This window comes from Chelonoidis abingdonii, chromosome 9, assembly GCF_003597395.2.
Source record: "Chelonoidis abingdonii isolate Lonesome George chromosome 9, CheloAbing_2.0, whole genome shotgun sequence".
In the NCBI taxonomy this organism is placed as follows: Eukaryota; Metazoa; Chordata; order Testudines; family Testudinidae; genus Chelonoidis; species Chelonoidis abingdonii.
Genome location: NC_133777.1, coordinates 41,690,328 through 41,708,684, shown reverse-complemented (window position 1 = coordinate 41,708,684; position 18,357 = coordinate 41,690,328). Strand labels below are relative to the sequence as shown.

The following is an 18,357-nucleotide window of genomic DNA, read 5'->3' as shown; positions in this document are numbered from 1 at the left end:
GCACCGCTAACCCAGGACATCCTGCCCCCTCTGCCACCCACCAGCAGGCAATCTTCCTGGAGAGCCCACCCCTCCAGCCACCCCAGGTATCCCACCTCCCTGGCACAGCCACTCTGGGCATCCACCCTCCCAGAAATCATTCCTCAGGCTCAGCATCCCACCATGATCCCTCCTCTGAGCAAACCACCTCCAAAACCCCCACTCCTCAGACATCTCACCCCCAAGCCCCTGACCCCTGGGCACTACACTCCACACATGCCTCAGCCCCAAACACACAACTCCTGGGGAACCCCATCCCATATATCCTCACAGCTCTTCGCTCCTCTGCTGCACGGCCTTCATCACAGCCTGCAGCAAGCACACCCATGCCCGCTCCATCCCCTCAGCCACATTCACTGAGCCCCTCACTCCCCCCACCCTCTGCTGCAACCTCTCTGCAACAGTCAGTAGGACTCTCTCAGCCCTCACACATTCAGCTGCAACCCCTCCCCTCTGTTGCATCCCACCCTGCCCCATCAGTCGCACTGTGCACAGGACACTCAGGCTTCCAAGAAATAGATCACCCCCTCTCTAAACGCTGGCCTATGCTGACTGCAAAGAAAGTGTGTGCAGGTGCTGTGCAAAGAGTTAGTTTTATTCACAAGGGCTCTTTGACCTCAGCAATAATGCAGAAAATGCAAGGGAAATTATACAGTCAGGGATTTGGGGCTTTCTTCATACAGATGGTCAATATTCACAATATTACAGTAATACTAAATCATAAGAGTGATGTAGCGCCACAGAACCATAATTCAAACATTCCCTGGTGTTCACTACAAACCAGCCAGGCCTTCCTGATGCTGGACTCAGTCATCTATGTACATGGCCCCTTCGTCCCTTCTTCAGTCTGAAAGGTATTTCTCCAGCACCTTCATTACCAATCCCGTCTCCTGAAATGAGAGCAATAGTATGGGTCCCTGTGCGACAGCTGCCAGGTATAATTCACCCAGGGCTATGGGCAGCAGGAGTCCCCCCGTAGTCCCTTAAGCCCTCTACAGGGGGACGCTATACAGGTGTCACTGCACCCCAGGAAGGGTTCCTGTGCCAGCCTATCCCAGGCAGCAGAAGAGCAGTGAGGGGCTGATTGGGATGTGCTAGGGAAGAAGAGTTTTCACAGACCCATTGGCCCCAACTCACAAATGGGGCAGAGTCACTGGGGCCAGCACTGCAGCCCATAGGCTAGAGATGCAGGAGGGGCAGCTCTGCAGATCCAGGCTGGGGGATGGATTCCATCTCCCCAACTCATCCAGGTGTCACCGTGACCTGGGCTCCCACGTTAGGAGTGACTTTCACACCGATAGAATATCCTGCTATGACGTGATGGCAGACGCGTGGGTCGGATTTCAGGGACAGCTGGCACAGGAAAAGCCTAAAGCTAGGATTGGCCAGGCACAGATTGCCCAGTAACTGACAAGGAGGCCAATCACATTGCATGGGGACGGGGAACAAGATGAAAAGAAACCCAGAGGGAGTTTTTACAATGGTGCAGATGTACGTACAGCAGTTTGCAAAGCTTGCTGCCTGTTGCATCCCTGGCTCTCCACCACTGAGCCAGCAATGCCTCCCTGCTGGTCATGAATAGCCAGTAGCTACCCAGAGCTTTGGAGTGTCTCCATTACAAATGCTCAGAATACTTCACCTGCAAGAACAGTCTAACGTGCCCATTGAATACAAGCCCATTATTTCAACAAGGCTTTATGGGAACACAGGAACTGCCGGCTCAGAGTGGACATCGGGCCCTGCTAACTCAGCACCTTTTCAGGAAGGTGATAGCCCATGAGGTAGGCAAATGTGGGATGATCTGCCCCAGGGACTGCTTCCCTTGAGTCCCCTGGAGTTGGAGGTACCTCAAGCCCTGAAGCAGATGGATCCATGCCAAGATGGTTGGGCCCAGACTCTGTCCTGCACTGAGATCTGCTCAGAATAGGAGAGAAGAAAAGGCCAACAGCAAGCTGGTTACAGTTCATGGTGCATCTGCACCAGCCCTGACATACACTGGAGCAGCCTAGAAGCTGCTCTAAGTTACATCATTTGGCTATAGGTCCAAGGGGCTGTCTGCCAGCTGCAGCATACTGGAGTGTGCCTGCACTCCCCTCCTCCTAACACCTCTCCCTCCCATACCAGGCAGGGAGCAGCTGTAGGAGCTGGATACAGCAGATTTGCTTCAGCTGCGAGCTCCCCCATGCTGAGGGAAGTCTCACCTGGTCAGATCTGGTGGCTTCACAGGCACTTTATGCCACCAAAGCAACATAAAGGGACTGGAGTACAGCAAAAACCAGGCCCCTGTTTTTTAATGTTCAATCCTTACTGTTGTAATTCAGGCTATTTTCATTATTCATAGAAATGCTCAGGCCTTTTGGAAATCCTGCTACTTTCTTGGCCTCAATGGCATCGTGTGGCAGTGAGTTCCACAGGCTTATTGTGGCCTGTGTGAAAAAAGGAATAATCAGTTTTAAATTTGCTGCCTTTCAAGTTCACTGAACAAGCCCTTGTTCTTCTATAATGAGGCAGGGCGAATAGCAGTGCATGGCCACTCGATCAGTCATTGGTATATTTGCTGTTAGCCCCTCTTCCTTGTCCCCTCTCATGTAAACAGCCCCAGTCCTTTCAGTCTCTTGTAGTATGCCCCTACCATTTGCCTATGCATCATTACCACTGTGCACAGGCAGTTCTAAGCATTCCCTCTAGTGGGTACCATTTGTGTGATGTAGCAAGGAAGCACTAACTTTGGCATTATAGCATGAAAGAGACTCGTGCTGTGCGCGGCAGCTCCCTTCCCAGGTGGAGGTAGAAGAAAGTTCCCTGTGAGTTGTTGAGTCTGTCGCTGGCCATGGAATTGTGCTGCATAGAGGTTCATCTAGCAGTGATCTTTGCATTTCAGGGTACACACAAGGGCACTCCACTCACTCATGCTTACACGCTGTTACACAAAGTTTTGTGTATGGAATTTCCATAGTTATACAGACATGATTTATGTTCATTACTAACATTTTCCTTCACTCTGTCACTTTCACCTCTACAGCAAGTGTGATTAACCTGTCTTCAGGAGAAACATCATCCGGCCGATACTGAGAGGAGGAGCATCAGTTTTATCCCTAAAGGCGACAAGATTCAAGTTGCTCCTGATCACCCATGGCAGAGTTCTAGAGACTTTGCACTTCCACCAAGGATGCCATGTGCACGGCCCTGGAGAGGTTCCTCTTGGTGCTGTCAGCCAAAGCATCTCTGCAGTGCATAGGAATTGGGGAGTATCCCTTTAAATAGTGTGTGAGCCCTCCAGTAGGCCTTACTGTTGTGTATGGTTCAAAGGCTACCAGCACCCTCCTAGCGTAGCAGCAGCGGGTGCACAGACTAGGCCCAGCGTATTACACACAGTGAGTAAATACCATTATTCGGACCCCACTGTGGCCCAGTGGGTCCTGCACATGACAGTAGCTGTGTGAAGTGCAAAAGACCTATCAACAGGCAATGAATCGTACTCCTGTTGAAGGAACTTTTAGTGCCTGTGGTGGGGTGTCCATCGCCAGTCACGGTGTGGCAAGCCGTATGTTATGGGCCAGGCCTTGCTCTCTCTACTCTCCGCTGCTCTAGTAACACATTGCGCAGACAGGCCCTTGATTCCCGCTGGGGAGAGGCATGAGAAATGGAAGGCTCCTTACAACCACTTACAGACTGTTCCCAGAAATACCAACAGGAGAGAGGTGTGGGGGGACAGAAGTGCCCATCCCCCACTCAGAGGAGGAATGGGCAGGGGGCAGTCAGCTGGGAAGGGGCAATTATTTGAGCAAATTCAGGATGGTGAATTAGCATCCCTCAGTATCACATTGCAACACCACAGGGCAGCAGGGACAGTTGGCCCCATCTAGGGTGACCAGATGACAAGAACAAAATATTGGGACACATTAGGGAGGGCGGGGGGGGGGGGCATGGCACAGAGCCCAAGCAAAGAAGAAAAGCCAGAGCGCCACCAAAGCAAAAAATAAAAATAAATAGAAAAAAAGAGTGCACCAAGCCAAAAAAATCAGTATCCCAACCATACCTCCGTCAGGACACAGGACAAACAACTGAATATCTGGACAGTCCCAATTTTATTGGGACATCTTGCCACCCTAGCCCCATCCAAGTGAAGTGCTGGGATGAGGTGGTAACTATTTGCCAGCAAGAGGCAGGGTACCACAAAGGGTAGAAATTAGACTGGGAAGTACAAGAAATGTGCAAGCTCCGCACAGTTATGGAGTCGCTGTAGGGTCTGTGAGCCCCACCCCATGTCACCTGCCAGCAATGGCAGGCTTGGGGAGGGCAGTGGGAAGGGGAGAGCTGACTCAGCCAGGGAGGGGGGCGCCAGGGCAGTTCCCAGGTCATGCAAGAGGCCTGGGTGAGGCCAGGAACTGATGGAAGACTGTTTGGGGCAGGGTAGGCCTGGTAGCAGCACGTGTGTGACTGGTTACCAGGCACCATGGGGGGGAGGTTAAGGCAGCCAGGGTTCACCTGAAAGCTGTGCCCAGTGGAGCCAGAGTCTCTTGCACTTTGATTTGGGGACTCTGCCCCCCCAGAAGGGGTTGAACACTCACAGGGACTGGGCCAGAGGCTGAGCCCCAGCCAAACCATTAGGGGCACTGAGGCAGATCTACTGCAGTGCTGTGCCATGCCATGAGGGAGCATATAAGGGTGGCACCTCCACCCCAGGGAGCTAAACGGACACTGGCCAAGAGTTAAAGAGCTCACTGACCCATGGAAGGAATTGTGCACTGAATATGCCCCTGTGCCAATGAAGGCGAAAGAACCGGGAAGGCCAAAAGAGGCTGCAGAGAACGCCCTCCAGGAAGCCTGTAAATCCAGAGCCAGACCTGACATACTGAACAGAGCAGGAGCTCAACAGTTACAGGAACTGGGAAGTGATGTGCTAATTGCCTCAGCTGTTCACACTGTGCCAACTGCCCCTATTGGAACCCACTGGTGTGAACCAAGGGGGTGAGGCAGTGACAGCCCACCCTTGATCCATGCCAAACATTCCCCCTTGTAAGCAGGGTGAGCGGCTCTGGCTCTCCACTGAGCATTAACAGTTTGTTCACCTCACTGGAGCACATGCTCAGACTTGCAGCAGACACATAGGATCATTGCTGTGTTAGTCAGGTAGCAGTCAGTATGGCTCAGCCAGGTCCCCCCTGCTGGCAGTCTCCTACGTGCACCTGCTGTGTGCATCTGGATTGGTCTCTTCGGTCCAGACAAAGTGCAGCCGCTGGGATCATCTTCCTTAGCCACCGCCCTGATCACCTCACACCCCTCATCAAATCCCCCCTGGCTCCCCACCTGTTACTGCACCAGATCTTAATCTCAAAGCCCCACAGCACTCTGCCCTTCCTGCTGATCCTCTCCTGCCATGGGTCAGATCTTCCCCACACACTCTGCTGCCTGGTTGCAACCCCCAGCTCTTTCCCCACATCAACAACAGCCCCCAGCCTTGTGCTCCATGTGGCAACCACAGGGCACAAAGAAATCCTCATCCTGAAGTTTCACTGCTGCTGCCTCCCCATCTCCAGAACTTGTTCCCATCAGTCCATGTTCAAGCTCTGGGCCCTGCAGCCATCCGCCTGGACAGTGCTACAGAATCACTGCAGGATGAAATCTGGGAGCTGCTTGTTTTGGGCTCTGGCTCTCAGCTGGCACATCCCCCACCTCTCACCATAGACACCTCAGCCTGCCCTTGAAAGCCTCTAGCACAAACCTCTCCTTCAAGCATTCATGCCAGCCTCCAAGTTCAGAAAAGGCCTAGGAAAAGGTACCTGTGCCAAAGGGCTACATGGGAGCTACACAGGGCAATCCCTCAGATTATGGGAGCTGGGCCTTTTCACCCACAATTCCCACAAGCGAATTCCAAAGTACCCCAGAAGGCATTCTGAATCCCACAGAAGGCACTGCTCCCCAGAGCTGTGCTGGGCAGCGTGGGATAGGTGCCCAGTGCACACAATACCTGGTGTCTGCACACACCAAGGCCCTCCATCAGCTCATTTGCCGCTGGTTCAATTCTCTAGTACAGAGAAGGCCAGAGATGGTTCCTGTGCTTGACAGCTCCAGCAGAACGTGTGTCAGTACGAGCAGGGGCTGTGGAGAACCTCAGGTTCAAAGAGCTCCTAGCGCTGATCCACAGCTGCAAGCAGTACCCAGCTTCTGCAGTACCCAGGACTCTACAATGGCCATGTCTCTGTCTTCCCAGCCAGCCCCTGACCCCGCTCCCAAGACAACAGCCTCACCTCTCCAGGAGCCCTGAGGGAACTCTGCTGTACCCCAGGAGACACAGCAATGTTCCAGCTCCAAGGCACTGGGCCCATTGGAGACACCTCCTTACCACAGGTAGCTCTACAGACAGGCAGGGGGTGAGGCTGAATGGGATAAGGGCTGTGAGAGGGCATTCATCTGTTACACAAGGAAATGAGTGTGGGAGGAAGAGCAGGTGGTTGATTTAGGGCAGGCCAAGTCTATGCTAGGAGAAAAGGGGTGCTTTAACACGCCTTAGCTGGTAGTGGTAAACCCTATGTTGAGCCCCCGATGGTTGACCCCATCCAGCTCATGAGTTAAAATATAATGTGCCCCATTTACACTAAGGTTTTAGCACATTACCTGACACATGCTAAAAATATCCCTTTCTCCCAGTGAAGGCAAAGCCTTTGCAGTGTTTGAGGGGAGATGGGGGTTTGCAGGCACAAAAAGCCTTTCCCCAACCCTTGTGCACCCTACTGAAGGGCCAGCTACAGCTGCAGTCCATGTGCTCTTGGGAGTGCAAGGACTGCTCCCTAGTTTTGTCCCCTGGGGCATACAACACCTAAAGGGCAGGAGATGGTGACGCCCCTCCATACTGGCCCCCGACAGCCAGTGCAGCATGCATAAGGGTTTGGGCCTCTCTGCATTGCTGTGTATTTGGGCAGGGCCAATCAGGCAGTTTGACTGTTAGCAGGATCCAGTGCACTGTGAAGGGTAGCTAGCAATTGGTTCAGGTGAGACTTTCTCAGGGAGAGAGGGACTCAGTAACCCAGCAGATCTCCCAGCATGTATCAAATAAATTAGCAGCTGGTAGTTTGCACCACTCTTCTGTAAAGAGACCGGACTTTGTCTTTGAGCTTCTCATCAAGAAGAATGAGCAGGAGTAAGATGCTACCTAAATGGGGTTGATCAGTGTCTGAATGCATTTGGTTGCGCCACACACACAGAGCTCCAGTGTAGATACTTTGCCTTAGAATGACCATAGGATTCCCTTTGCTTCCTGCAATGAGACTAACCTAATTCTGAGAGAATAAAACTGGGCAAGTCTTTCTACTGTTTTTAAATCAGCCAGGCTGCACGCCTGTACTGCATTCCTGAGTCCAGTCAATCATGGGCTGGGCAGACTAGTATCATTTTGGCCTAACAGATTTTGTGTCCCTTTTAAACCATTGTTTAGGTTATTTTCACCCACTGTAGTGCAGTGATGGACCCAGAGGAAAAAGGGCAGATTTCAGAAAGGACCCATTGGGGGTGACAGCTCAGGACTGGGAGCTGGGCAGGGGCAGCAGAACCAGGGGGTTAGTACCCCCACACTGGAAATACTGAAGGGGGCTGAAGCGTGTTTCCACCCCCAATGTTTTCTGTCCCAAGATATCTCCTGGAGGCAAGAGTAGGACCAGGAGGAGCAGCTACAGCAGCAGCTGCAGTGCTTGGGATCAGGCCTGCCTCTAGGGAGCAACTGAAACCAGCTCGTTTCTCCCCATCTCCCTTCACTTAGCTGGCCATAGTGGCCAGGGCTGGCATGCAAGGGGGGAGACTCAGGGCATGCCCCCAGCTAGCTGGAAGAGACAGCCACTCATGAGACTTACCAGCAGCCAGCTTAGCCCCATCCCACCTTCCAGCCATTGCAGGTCCCAGCAGAGACACCCGGCCCAGGAGAGGGGCTACAGCATGTGTGCCATCTGCTGGTCACTAGCCATCAAGGAACTACCAAGCCACCAATTCCCAGCCTGGAGCTGGCTTCCCCTCCCCACCCAGCTGAATCTCAGTAGCTCCTCACTCCCCTCCTATCCCTCAGCACCAGCCATTCACAGCAAATTCTGTCCCCCCTGGGGTTGGCCAGACAGTTGCCACAAACACAGGCCACTCGGTGTGGGATTGTATGGAGCACGCAGAGAGGCCAGCTTTCTACCCTACAGTTCTGCCTGCCTGGCATGTTAGTCACTGCTAGTGGGACACCCAGCCTGTGCATGTATAGCCACAAGCCACCCCAAGAAATTGAGGTTAACCCAGGCCAGTATTACAGCCCCCAGACAGCTGACATTCAGGGAAAATGTCCCAGAATTCCAAGAGGCTGCAGTGGGAGACACACAGGTAGGGCAGCAAACCATGGAAGCGCTGCCCTGGAGTGATGCCAGGTAGTAGCTGTGTCACCACGACTGAGGTACATCAGTGGCTGTGGGCCCAGATTAGATTGAACTGGTGTTTAAAACCAAATTCAGGTGTTTTCATTCATGCAGCATCACTGCAAGGCATTCACGATGTCCAAAGAGCAAGTACTGGCCAGGAGGGTGGGGGTGGGGAGGACAACAAGCTGTGTCATTTGTATGTGACTAAGTGCATGAATACCTGCTTGAAGTACACAACACAGCTTTGCCAGAAGCTGTCAAGTGTGACCAGTGCCTCCGTAACATGGGCTGCATTCCCTGCTGTGCTTCACTGATGCTCACCAGCCAGCTAAACCGGGTGTCCCGGCATTTTATGTCACTGGAGCAGCATAATGTGACGGAGTAGGCAGGTGATTCTGACCCATCTATCATCATGCCTGCCTACTGCCCTGATTTTGTCACTCACTCAATCCCCCTGCTCCCTCCCCGCAGTTTACCTACACCTCTACTCCGAGGTAATGTGACCCAATATAACACGAATTCGAATATAACACGGTAAAGCAGTGCTGGGGGTGGGGGGAGAGGGTGTGTGTCCTCCACACTCTGGTGGATCAAAGCAAGTTCAATATAATGTGGTTTCACCTATAACGTGGTAAGATTTTTTGGCTCCTGAGGACAGCGTTATATTGGGGTAGAGGTGTACTTTTGGTATTTCTAGGGTAGGGTAGGAGTTCCCCAGCCTGCATGCAGGATTCTCAGCATCAGAGATGTTAGAGGGCCCTTGCCACTCCCCTGTGTGTGGGATGCCTCTGCGCTATCACTCCAGAGGATACTGAAAAGATCAGCCCTGCGCTACTAAGGGCTAAGTGCCTACAGGCTTTTCCCTTGTAAGAGCAATGGCTCAGACCATCCCCACTGCTCCATGAGCAGACGGGACAGAGATCCTGGGCATTTGCCCTTGGGCTGTGAAGGGGAGAGAAGCTCCAGCCTTTATCCTAGCTCTTCCATTGGTGCTCCGCAGGGCCAGTGCCCAGCAGGGGCATGAGGGATTGGAGCAGGAGCCCAGCTTCTGGTAGTAGCATTGCCAAGCCAGAGTTAATGCTGCTTCCGCATTTTCTCCCATTGAGTTCCTCCCAAACTGCAGGGGGTCTCTGCCCAGGACAGCCTGGCTCCAATGGAGGTGGCAGGGTCAACCTCTCTTGGGTATAACCACCTTTGGGAAACGGGTGTTTCCTTCCCTCTGGATCTCTGGGGTTAGCCTCGTATGTCGGCTCTTTAGCCCAGATAGGAGGAAAACTGTTGCAGCCCAGCCTGGGGGGCTTCTTGGCCCCTCCTCTGGCTGCCCTGGGGGAGGGGATGATTTGGCCCTATGCTGCTCCCTGCTGTACTCTCCTGCAGCCTCTCACTCAGAGGTCTCTCTCTCATCACATTGCTCAGTAGTCACCTGGTTTTGAAGCTCAGATTTTCCTTGATTCTCATCTATTAGTCTCTCTTGCAAGAGGATTTTCAGGAGCTCTCTGGTAAGCAGCTCTTTCATGTCCTGCAAGACAGCTCGGAGAGTCGGGCTGAAGGCCACTGGGATGGAGTTTGCTGCAACATCTCCCGGAGACTCCAGAAGTGGGGAGGCCGCAATGCTCTTCTTCCCCATGAAGTGACCTGAAATAACATTGGGCACACGTATGGGACCAGGGAATGGGTAAGAGGGTTTCGGGGGCTGGGGGAGGATTTCAAGCTCTGGCAGAGGGACTGGATGCAAGAGTCAGACAGCTCCCTAATGCCAGCAGCCTCTGAAATCAGCCGCAGCAGCCACTGCTATATTGCAACGGAATTTTTCAGAAGCAAGATACTGTAGCACAAACCCACCTCTAACTGAAGGAGGCAGAACAGAGCAGGGAACTAACAAAAGACAATGTGACAATGGCCACATGCTTTGTTCCTCTTGAAATCCTAGAAACATTACTCTGGGTGCCATGACCATCCAGAATTATCACATTAAGTAGCAGAAAGAACCACAAGTTTTGCTTTCAAGAACACTAACTATCAGGGCTTTGAAGGGAGCTTTCCCTAGGGGCCAGAGATCTGTCACTGCCTGCTGCATGGTTCTTATGCCTTCCATGGAAGCAGCTGCTGCTAGCCCCATCAGAGACTGGAGACCAGGCTAGAGGGACCCCCGTCTGAGCCAGGGGGGTAATTCCCAGAGCCCTAAAGACATCTTGGCAGCTCACCTTTAATAACCATCCAACTAACAACCTAGGAGTTAGCTTAGCAGTTCAGAGGAAGGTAGCCAAGCAGGCACTGCATGCAGCTCTAACAAAAAGACAGCAGCATTAGAGGGCCGGTAAATCAGCTGGGATGTAGCATAGGCATTTGTAGAAGTCTTCAACGCTGACACCAGTTTCACACTCTGCTCTTCACATAATGCTGCACATCTTTTATAGCAGGGATGGGCAAACTTTTCGGACCAAGGGCCACATCTGGGTATAAAAATTGTATGGTGGGCCATGAATGCTCACAAAATTGGGAGTAGGGGTGCAGGAGGGGGTGAGGGCTCTGGCTAGGGGCTCTAGGGTGGTGCCAGAAATGAGGAGTTCAGGGTGCGGGAGGGGGCTCCAGGCTGCAGCAGCAGCTGTGGGGTGAGGACTTCAGCTGGGTGTGCAGGCTCTGGAGTGTAGGATAGTGCACCAGACTGGGACTGAGGGGTTCAGAGGGGGATCAGGGCTGGGGCAGGGGGTTGGGGCTGGCTCAGGGGTGCAGGTTCCAGGAAGCGCTTACTTCAAGCGGCTCCCAGAAGCAGCAATGTGTTCCCTCTCTGGATCCTATGCGGAGGCATGGCCAGGCAGCTCTGCTGCAGGCCACCCCTGCAGCTCCCATTGGCCGTGGTTCCCAGCCAATGGGAGCTGCAGGGGCAGCGCTTGGGGTGGGGGGCAGCATGTGAAGCAAAGCCCTCGGTTACCCCTATGTATAGGAGCCAGAGGGGGGGACATGCCATTGCTTCCAGAAACCACCCAGAGCAGCCCTCGACCCTGTTCCCTGGCTGGAGTGGGACAAGCCCCAGACCTCACTCCCCAGCAGGAACTCAAGGGCCAGATTATAATGGCTAGCAGGCCAGATGTGGCCTGTGGGCCATAGCTCGCCCACCCCTGTTTTATAGGGATCAGTGCTAACTACCTGATTTGCATGCACGGTCAGTAGTTAGACATTTAAGGGCTATAAGTTGCATAGACAGTGCACCTGCAGAATCATAGCTTGTTTTCCCAGTCAGGCTCACCATGAACTGTAACTGGACCCAGTGTGACCAGAAGACCCAGTCCCCCAGGTGTTCTGTAGCACATGCTTGGAGTCAGGCAATCCAAGCAGCAGACCCTTCAGGATCTAGCTCTCAATGAGTTCCCATAAACACTTTCAGACCTGGTCTACACCTAAAACTTAGGCTGGCCTCGCTGCACCACTCAGGGCTATGGAAAGAGTCACACCCTCTGCAACATGGCCAACAGAAGAATTCTTTCCTGCTTCCGAGGGGTTGGATTAATGGTCACTGTAGGAAATGTCAGCACTCCAGTGGCATGGCTGCAGTGCTGTGGCTGTGCTGCTGTAGCACTTGCAGTGGAGATGTACCTTCAGAGCCCAATTAGTAACAAAGGGGGCTGAACTTGGGCTGCCAGAAATAAACCCTGAAACAAACCTGGCACAATGGCTGTAAATTGCAAACTACAGATGATAAACACAACCCACAACAAATCCCAGCCCAGCCCAGGGCAGCTCAGAACAGGGAAATGAAGGTCAGATCTTGTGCCAGGGTACCTGCTCCAGACCTCTCCCAGAGGCAGCCAGCACCTGTAGTCTCATTCAGACTCATCCACATGGAGCTCCTCTTGCAAGCTTTCCCTGGGATCCACCACAATGGCTACCACTGGCCCCTCTGCCAGTGACAGGCTGCTTCCCAGCCTGGCTCTCAGCCCGTCAGACCCAGCTCTGAAGCTGCCCAGCCTTCTCTCTACAGCCACCTCTGAGGCTGCTGCGTGCAGGCTCCTGTTCCCATGCAGCCTCTAGCTCCCTCCAGAGTGTTGCCCATGCCTGTTCTGGAGGTGTATGGAGCCTTCTCAGGGCTGGGCAGTACCCTGGAGTTAACAGTGCCAATAAGGAGTCTGTGGGCTCATTACACTACAAGCCAAGGTAGCCCAGTACTGGAGATACAAGCTAGCGAGCTTCTTAGCAGCTAGCAAGATGATGCAGCTTAATCAGGCTGTGTCCCACTGTGCTTACCTGTGTGCATGTCCCGTTAAGTCTACCAGGAACACAAACACAAGTAACATCCCGGGTAGACATCTGAGAACATTCCTGGTCCCACCAGTGTAACTGCTTCAGCTACTCCGTGCTGTGGCATAACACACCCCTAAGGTACCAGTAGCGGGCCAAGTATACCATAACTTGGAGCCAAGCGCTGAAGGTGCTTCAAAACATTCAGCTGTATCAGCGCTAGCCCCAGCGGGTCCCAATGACAAGGACGCACGGCTAAGTGAAAGGCTATTGTGCTAGGGCCAGCACAGAAGGAAAGGTTGCAAATTGCCTCAATACAGTGGCTAAAACAGTTGCAATTGAAGTTAATGCTCCTATTTGGGCCCTCTGCCAAGGGTCATGGTGGATTCTCCATCACTGGCCTTTTTGGTTCAAGACTGGGTGTTTTTCTGAAATCTGCTCTAGGGATTATTGTGGGGCAGGTCTCTGGCCTGTGCTGTGCAGAAGATCAGGCAACATGATCAAAACAGTCCCTTTTGTCCTTGGAATCTATGAGTCACCAGAGGGCTAGGGCCTCTTGGCCTAGTGCCTCTCTAGCCCAGCCTCTACTGGAAGTGAGTAGAAGTTTGCAGGTTTCCAGGCTGGGATAAGTCAGTGGAGTTTCTCACTGGGGCCCCTCTGCACCTGCTCCCTGTCCTGTCTGCTGCTTCCCCACAGGTTCTGCCCAGACCAGACCCACACATCCACCCTGGGGGTTGGTCATAGCTTGATGGGAAGGGTAGTTCCTGCTTAGCAGATTAATCACCCTAGTGGGTAACAAAGCATTTCATAAGCCCCTCATCCTTCAGGGCACAAACAGCACAGGGTATGGGAAGATCATTGGTGCTCAGACCAAGGCCTCTTCATTCTGCACCTGTTATTACAAGGCCCACAAATGGGAGCTTGACTAGCCAGCACATGCTGTGTCAGTGGTTAATGCCATGGGGGCTTCCGGCAGCAGATTCTGATTACAGGACATATGGTTGTTTGCTGGGCTTCCCTGAACCACTGGGGCATCAGGGCCTGTCGATAACAGGGAGGCAAAGGTGCTGATAGACCTCTCAGGGGGCACGAAAACCTGGGCAGGGGGCACAAGCAGGGCAAGGCACTCCAGTTCTTATTTGGGGAGGGCTCCTGCAAGCTACACGGAGCCTTTCTGGCTCTCCCTGCCCTCCCAGGCTTCAGGTGGGCAAGGAAGAAAAGAGGCAGCAGAAAGGCCCGTCACACCTCTGTTAGCAAGAGTCTGGCTGAGGGGAAGCAGCCCTGGGGGACAGACTGAGGGATCAGACCACACTTAGTCTGGGTTTGTAAAGGAATTTGTCCTTTTTCTGGAAGTCTCTGCTCTGGGCATTGAGCAAACTGGCCTTCTCCCTCTGCCAGCTGAGGAAGGAGCCCTCCCCAGAGCAGCAGCAGCGAGGACGACACATTCTGGATTCATTGCTGCCTGGCTAGTGGATTATCTCGTGCTACCAATCCACCCCCAACTAGCAGGCTCCATGGCACACAACGCCCAGGGTTACAGCAGCTGTGTCCTTAACTAGGATTAGCATCACCCTGGGACAGAGTCAGCATTGCCATTCTGAGATAGGGACATCACCTGGGGGTTCGCTCCACAGCAAGCCACACTGAGGTGGTAATTGAAGGCAAACTCTCACTCCTAATTGAGCTGATTCTCCAGGGGCTCCCTGGGTTCTCTCCTAGCCAAGCAGATTAAGTGACCCCTCAGCTCTGTCCTCCACCCCCATTCTTGGCTTCTTGTCTGCAGGAAGTGTCACAGCAGCTTTCTCCCACACACCCATCTTTTCGCTTGCTCGCTCCCCTTTAGAGATCACTATTCAGACAAGTTTCGCAGTGGTACTGAAGGTGCCATACTAGATTTTGAACAAGCAGATGAGTAGTGAGAAATAGATTTGGTTTCCTTTATCTCAGAATACTGCAAATCTGGAAGGCATTTCTGCTTTTCCTCTGCTTTGCCTTAAAATAATGGACAGGATCTCTGCTTTGCATTTTATCATACCAATATTTTATTACATGCAGTTAGTCCAATTGCATGTAAATGGTCCAATAAAAGCTATTACCTCCCACATCTTGTCTCCCTAATATCAGATTGTGTCTGAAGTTTTGAAATCCTGTCTAATCTCCCAGTATTTGGCTCAGTGTAGACCTTGGTGCCTCCACAGCACACTACTACTCACCACAAGGCAGAATCTGCCCAAGGAATTTGCTTCCTGTGTCTGGGACTGTGGATGCCATCTCTGCAACAAGGATTTGGAACAATCCACCTTGCCATGCACCCACAGAAGGGACAATCAGGTAATATTATCCAGGCACCAGAATCATCGGTTAATCAAGTACAGTTGTTCTGATGGTCATCTATCTATATTCCCACCCTCATCCTCTGGGATTATGTTTCTGGCATTTCATTGATTGAATGTGTTGTTACTCAGCTGGGGGCAGGTGTGTTGGTGGAGTTCTGTGGAAGTGGCTATCCCATTTAGGGTGTGTCTATACCGCAAAAGAAGTGCGTTGGTAACTCGGGTTAAAACAGCAGGGAAGACACAAACTTGGCTTTTAATCTGGGTTAGCAGCACAAGTGAAAATCTAAGTGAGTCTCCCAACACAAGCAGAGACTCCTGCTAGTGGGGCTCCAGCTAGTGTGCTAAAAATAGCAGTGTGGACATGGTGGCTCTGGCAGCTGCTCATGCTAGCCCTCAAGCTTGGACCCAGGGGATCAGGTGGGCTTGAGCGCCCAAGCTGCCACACAGAGACCCAAAGTCCACACCTCTTTTTGCAGTGTAGACAAACCCCTGGAGGTGGGAGGGATAGTTCAGCGGTTTGAGCCTTGGTCTGCTAAAACCAGGGTTGTGAGCTCAATCCTTGAGGGGGCCATTTAGGGATCTGAGGCAAAAATCAGTCTGGGGATTGGTCCTGCTTTGAGCAGGGGGCTGGACTAGATGACGTCCTGAGGTCCCTTCCAACCCTGATAGTCTAGGATTTGAAGAGACCAGTCAAGCTCCACAATCTGCTCATGTACCTGAATTAAGAGTCTTAATAGCACAACTGTTTTCTCTCCCGAGACCATGACCAGCAAGCATTTCTAGTACTACTTATGTGGTAATGCAGTGTGCACCAGTGCTCTGGAGCTGCCAACACAGTGTTTTGGGGCAGCCTGTGCTGGGCAATGGAAGGGCGTGGAGATTGTACGGTGACTGATAGCATCTGCCCACTTCTCCCCCTGACTTGTGCCCTCTTGCTCTCCAGCCCAGCTCCAGAGAACGCAGGAGCCTTCTCTCACTTCTTTCACCCTTCTCCGCCACCCTGCATCACACCTTTCCTTTGCATCCTTTTTTTGTGACTTCTGACCTACACAAAATAGACTCCTAACAGCTTTGTGTCTTATTTTTGGATCTCTTTTGGAGGGGGGATTTTAATGGTGTAGCTGATTTCAAGGGAGTGTTAACCCTGTGCTTTTAAAATCTGCATCTGTTTTGAGGATCTGAGAGAGTTTAAAATGTGAATCTATTGCAGTAGGCACAATGGCCCATGGCTAAGCCCTGCCTCATGCTCCTTTCCCCCCCCCCCCTTCCTCACCCACTCTCCTGTTCTCTTGCTTTAGGGGTTTTTTTTCTTGTCTCTGTTAATTTTTTGGCATCGGAGGAACTCAGACATTTCTGCAGGTAGATGTGCCTGCACCAGTTCCTGGCACCCCTCTCTGGCACCAGGGTTCCTCAACAGGCAGAAGCTCGTGGGCCTGGGTAGCCCTTGACCCATTTGCCCTTTGAGTTCTCCAGGTCAGAGCACACTTGGCCCAGAACTCCGCGATCCTTTGCTGGGAAGCTACTGCAATGAATTAACCTTGGCTAGGACCCACCAGCACATCCAAAGCAAAGTGCACCCCATCACCCAGCCGAAGGGCAGGCTAAATTTAGCCCTGTAGCTAAGAGGGTTGTTCACTCGTTGCTAGAGTCGGCCTCGGGGGGGGGGCTCCAGCTCCCAGAGCCAAGTCCCGCACTGCTGCTGCCAGTCGCGCTCTGGAGAGTCGGGTATGTTGGCATGGTACCTAGGCAGGCAGCCTACCTGCCCCATGACAAGATGCTCTGCCCAGGTGCGCTCTCCAGAGCCAGGAACTGAGCCCTGTACCACAGACCGGCCGCCTCGCTGCAGCTCTCAGCCGCTTTTCCCGCCCAGCCCAGCCCCTGGGCAGCGCTAGTGCCCTGTCCTGCCCAGATGGGCTCCCTCGCTCACCTGCCCCCGTCCAAGGCTCTCTCATCTCATTGCCCGTCCGGCCACAGCAGCGGGAGGTTCCCCGCAGACACGCGCTTCCCGCCCCAGCCCGCTGGCTCCGGGGGTCCGCTGCCACCCTCCCCCCCCCCGCGCTCTCCCGCGGCCCGGCTCCTGCTCTACCCCTGCTCCGCCCATTGGCTGGCCCGCAGCCGCGAGGGGAGCGGGAACCCTGGGGCTTCCATCGCCCAAGCCGCGGGCGGCGTCCCAGGGGCGCCGGGGCAGGCGGAGAGCGGCGCCCGGGCAGGGCAGCGGACGGTACCTGTGGCCCAGAGGCTGCCGCGGGGGTTGACTTTGATCCTGGCCGCTCTGCCCCGCGGCTCGGCGAAGTCCGCCCGGCCCGCAGGGGCCGCCGAGAGGAAGGAGAAGAGCAGCAGGCAGCCCAGGAGCCGGCTGGCGGGCAGCGCGCCCATGGCTCCCCGCCGGGCTCCGGACGCTTCGCCTCTGGCCCGGGGAAGCGCGGGTGCCTGCGGACGGCAGCGACAACGCGTGCTCCCGGCTGGCCGCCTCTGGCTTCCCGGGCTGCTCCATTTAAAGCCTCCCACCGCGGGGCGGAGACTGGCCAGGAGCAGCCACAGCCCTCGCCTTACGCACGGCGGCGGGGGTGCCTAAGTCCGCCCCTGCCCGGGCCACGTCTAGGGCCGGGAGCAGGAACGGCGGGGGTGAGTCACCGCCCAGTGGGTGCTCGGTGCCCTTGGCCGAGAGGCTCCCGCCACGTGTCCGGCCGGCCCGGGCTAGGGGGGCCCTTCAGCCAAAGAACCGGCGCCAGGCAATGGTGCTGGAACAACGTGTGTGGTGCGGGTGTTGGGAGCTGTTGAACCAACCTGTAAACCTTGTAGCTGATGGAAACCACTTCAAGCCGAGGGGTGCGGCTGCATCCCTGTTCCAGCATCTATGGGGTCAGGGCACCTTCCCTGGAGCACCCCCAAACATGGCACACAGAGAAGTCAGGGTGCAGATCTTGCTGCCTGTGGCAGTGGCACAGGGCCAGGCCCTCCAAACAGCAGGCTCCATGGCGGCACAAATCGCAGGCCGCATTTTATCAAGCGCAAACAGGCTTGCCAAAAAGAGCCCCCCAGGGTCTGCCCTAAAGCCCCCTGCAGTCTGTGGAAAATGCCCCACTGTGGGCAGGGGTGCTTTAGAGATCTGGGCTGCAATCCATAGGTACTGAGGAGGGGTGAAAGCACAACTGGAAATGTTTATGGGTCCTTTACATGTCAGACTCCCCCCTTCCCCCTTTCTGGCTCTCACCCTGCCAGCATAGCTGGGTTGCTTCCTTCTCTCTTCAGGGAATCAGGGGATCATGGTCAGGGCCCACCTGTTTCCCCGGGAACTTGAATAAGAGGTTCTTCAGAACATGAGCCTTGGCACCTAGTAGGACAAGCTCTCAACTGAG

At 53.9% G+C, this 18,357-nt stretch overlaps 1 protein-coding gene across 1 annotated transcript; it reads right to left on the bottom strand.

Moving 5' to 3' along the window:
- Positions 1 to 613: 613 nt before the first annotated feature.
- Positions 614 to 17,409, bottom strand: NMB (neuromedin B). Its single transcript, XM_032784512.2, has 3 exons — positions 17,224 to 17,409; positions 9,850 to 10,061; positions 614 to 929 (listed from the first exon to the last, which is right to left on the bottom strand). Exons 1-3 carry the CDS (start codon positions 17,372 to 17,374, stop codon positions 882 to 884), a joined length of 411 nt encoding a protein of 136 aa, XP_032640403.1. The 5' UTR covers positions 17,375 to 17,409; the 3' UTR covers positions 614 to 881.
- Positions 17,410 to 18,357: the final 948 nt, after the last annotated feature.